The 3,183-nt window shown below is 33.5% G+C and overlaps 1 protein-coding gene across 1 annotated transcript in view; it reads left to right on the top strand.

Annotated features, from left to right (window-relative positions):
• Positions 1 to 3,183, top strand: part of LOC106878847 (laminin subunit alpha) — a 249,900-nt gene that overhangs the window by 221,820 nt on the left and 24,897 nt on the right. The window contains exons 66-67 of the mRNA XM_052970907.1: positions 953 to 1,108; positions 2,304 to 2,446. Coding sequence (XP_052826867.1) covers positions 953 to 1,108; positions 2,304 to 2,446 — 299 coding nt within the window. The remainder of the gene's footprint in view (positions 1 to 952; positions 1,109 to 2,303; positions 2,447 to 3,183) is intronic.

Here is a 3,183-nt window from a genome sequence, read left to right as displayed (position 1 = left end):
ATACATACAATGTTAAATCTCTGAACGAGGTATTAACAGTAACTGCACGATAAAGTGAAGTATATTTGCCACTTAAATGTGGCTGACCCCGAGGGGTGGATGTTACTGTTGCTTTTAGCCCCAGGAGGACATCTCCTCCAGCTGGCTATCGACACACTTCTGTGTCCTGTCTGTATTTGCCAAGGGAAGTTATCCTTCCCATCTTGGTCTACGATACGTACGTACTCGAGTTTCAGGGTTATTTCCCTTCTTCAGCGTACGACAATCGCCGACCTTCGATGCAAAAGGCATCCCTTGGCAAATATATATAAGTTTACATATATATATATAAATATATATATACATATATATATACACACACACACACATATATATACACACATATATATTATTTGTATATTCTCCCATATACACATATATACATATATATTTGTATATATATATATATATATATATATATATATACACACACACACACATGTGTATATGTGTATATATATATTTGTATATATATAAATACAAAATGGGACAAGAACATCCAGACAGTTAGGTGATACAAGAAAGGGACAACAAAACATCCAGATAGATGATACAAAGAAGACAAGGATGGGTCATTCGGAGTTTTCTTTCCTCAGTCGAGTTCCAGATTATCTTTGCAATTTTGGCTGGTTATATTCGAGATTGCTCCAATGTGGCCAACCCCAAGGAAAATCTAAGCTAAGAGCATTAGATTCCATATATATATATATATGTATTTGTAGGTATGTATGTTTGAATGTGAGTGTTTGTGTGCAGTTATTGGGATGTATGTGTGCATGTGTACAGCTAGGTGGATATGTGTGTGCTGATAGATGAGTATGTGTGTGTGTACAACCAGCTGGATGTATGTGTACAGCCAGTGGGATATGTAATTAATAAGTTTCTTTTGATACTATCTCAATTTCATTTTTAGATTGCACAGTCAGTACGATTCCCACCATTTGGAAGCAACTATGTATTCAAGTCTTACCAGATGTTAGGATCTGTTTTCCATCTAATTATGAAATTCAGAGTTGGCGTGCAACGAAGCAGTAGCATCCTAGTACATGCATCTATAGATGGTGGCACAGTAAGTGATATCTACTGATTTATATGCTCTTGGACAACTACAATCATCATCATCATCATCATCATCATCATCATCAAAGTTGTGTCAAGAGTGTCATATTTAATGTCTTATTTCATTTTGTCTTTTTAATATTTTGAGTTTGTCTTTCTTCACTCTGGTATTAATAAAACAAGTACCAGTAATATATTGAAATCAACTCAATTGACTTCATCCATCTTTTTATAAAACCTACGATGTAAAATATTGACATGAAATCATTAGCTCTTTAGCATTTAAACCAACTATATCTAGCCAAAATATTTGGCCCTGTTTTATCTTCAAACTAGCCAGATATGGCCTCTCACACATTTCTCACAGAATATTATTCTGAAAATAAACAATCACTTCATTGAAATCTCAAAACTACAAGGTGATGCATGACTAATTCAAATCAATGTAAATAAATAAGCATTACATTTGACAGTAATCTGAATGCTAAATGGTTAAGTACTTGGATCAAATTTGAAATCCAAAGAAATTGACAAGATGAGCATCAATTAATCAGAAGGAGATGGATCAATTAATAAAAATACAATCTTGTAATGAAAGGTAGAAAGTTTGATGGTTTAAGCTGTTGCCCCTTATTTGAGAGAAGGGAAGCTCAAAGATATTGTTGGTCTGCCTCATGTTTCAGGTTTTTTACCCCTGAACATAGGAGTTAAAAAAGACAAAGGAGATGTTGACCTAGTTGTTGATAGTCCAAAAACATAATCTTTCCTGATTCTTCAACTTTTTTTCCTGTTCTTCATTGAAGAGAAAAATACCAAAAAGTTTGACTTTCCCTGTTCTTTAACAAAGGGCAAAAGGTCGAAACATTAGACTTTCCCTAATCTTCAAGGTTGTTTTGTCACCAAGGACTTGGTTTTTGAATGTACATCTGTTGTTAAATCCCCACTGGACTTCCTTTGGCTACTTCATGAAGCTTATAATACAGACAGCAGAACTTCATGAAGCTTATAATACAGTCAACAAAACAATGGTGCATATAGTGGAGGAGATTAAAAAATAAGCTTTTCCATTCCATCCTACTCCACCATCAAATGCTGAAAGTGAGAGATACCTAAGATGAAAATTAATTATAATACATTGCTATTTTATCTGTAGTGACCCCCATATTTTCTTGTACTTATTAACATTTGCTCTCTCTTCTATGCAGCAAACATTTACAGTTTTCCTGAAAGATGGTAAAATCACAATAATGGATATCAGTAAAGGTCAAGTAACAAGTGACACAAGTACCAGCTCCAGCTACTCAGATGATCAATGGCATTACATTACAGTATTATTCAGGAAAAAACAGTAAGAAACTTCTGTGTTTTATTAGTGAGTGTATTGGAAGGGGAAAATATTTTAGCCATAAATATAACACTGCAACCTCTCCTTAGAGTAATCATCAGTTGCCTGATGAATGGAAAGGAGAAAGGAGTTGTAACTCACAAGGTTTCAACTCTGAATAAATTTTGTGTATGCATATGTGTGTGTGTGTTTATAAGTATGTGTATCATTCACACATGGTAGTGTGTGAATAATATTTTTAAGGTCAACATTTACTCACTCGCGACCACTTCTAGGCTTTGTCACTAACTTGGTTTATCAAATTAGATGGTGTTTTCATTTTTAGATTGGTCACATCCTAAGCTACATTTGCAGCTACAAAATTCAAAAATTACTTCGGTAGAAAAAATGTTTCAGTAAAATTTGTGAGGTCAAAAATCGGTGAGTAATGCCTGAAATCAACTTTGAGTCCACACTTTTTTTTTTTTTTTTTTTCAAAGAAATCTATATTTTATTTTAGCTTATATGATAGATCTCGGTGAGAGGAATTAAACTTTACTGATAGATCTTGACTACAGGAATCCCATGATGCTAATTATATTAAAAAAAAATAAAAACACTACTGGGGCTAAATGTGCCAAAAACAGTAGTAGCACCTGAAAGCAAATTCAAAACCTAAATATTTTGTCTTTGTATAAAAATTTTGTTTTTCTTCAGCTCATATGATAGAAATCATCAAGACAAGTGTCTTTGTGTTAATC

This window comes from Octopus bimaculoides, chromosome 9, assembly GCF_001194135.2.
Source record: "Octopus bimaculoides isolate UCB-OBI-ISO-001 chromosome 9, ASM119413v2, whole genome shotgun sequence".
In the NCBI taxonomy this organism is placed as follows: domain Eukaryota; kingdom Metazoa; phylum Mollusca; class Cephalopoda; order Octopoda; family Octopodidae; genus Octopus; species Octopus bimaculoides.
The sequence above is the reverse complement of the archived record's forward strand: the minus strand, read 5'-3'. Positions and strand labels throughout refer to the sequence as shown.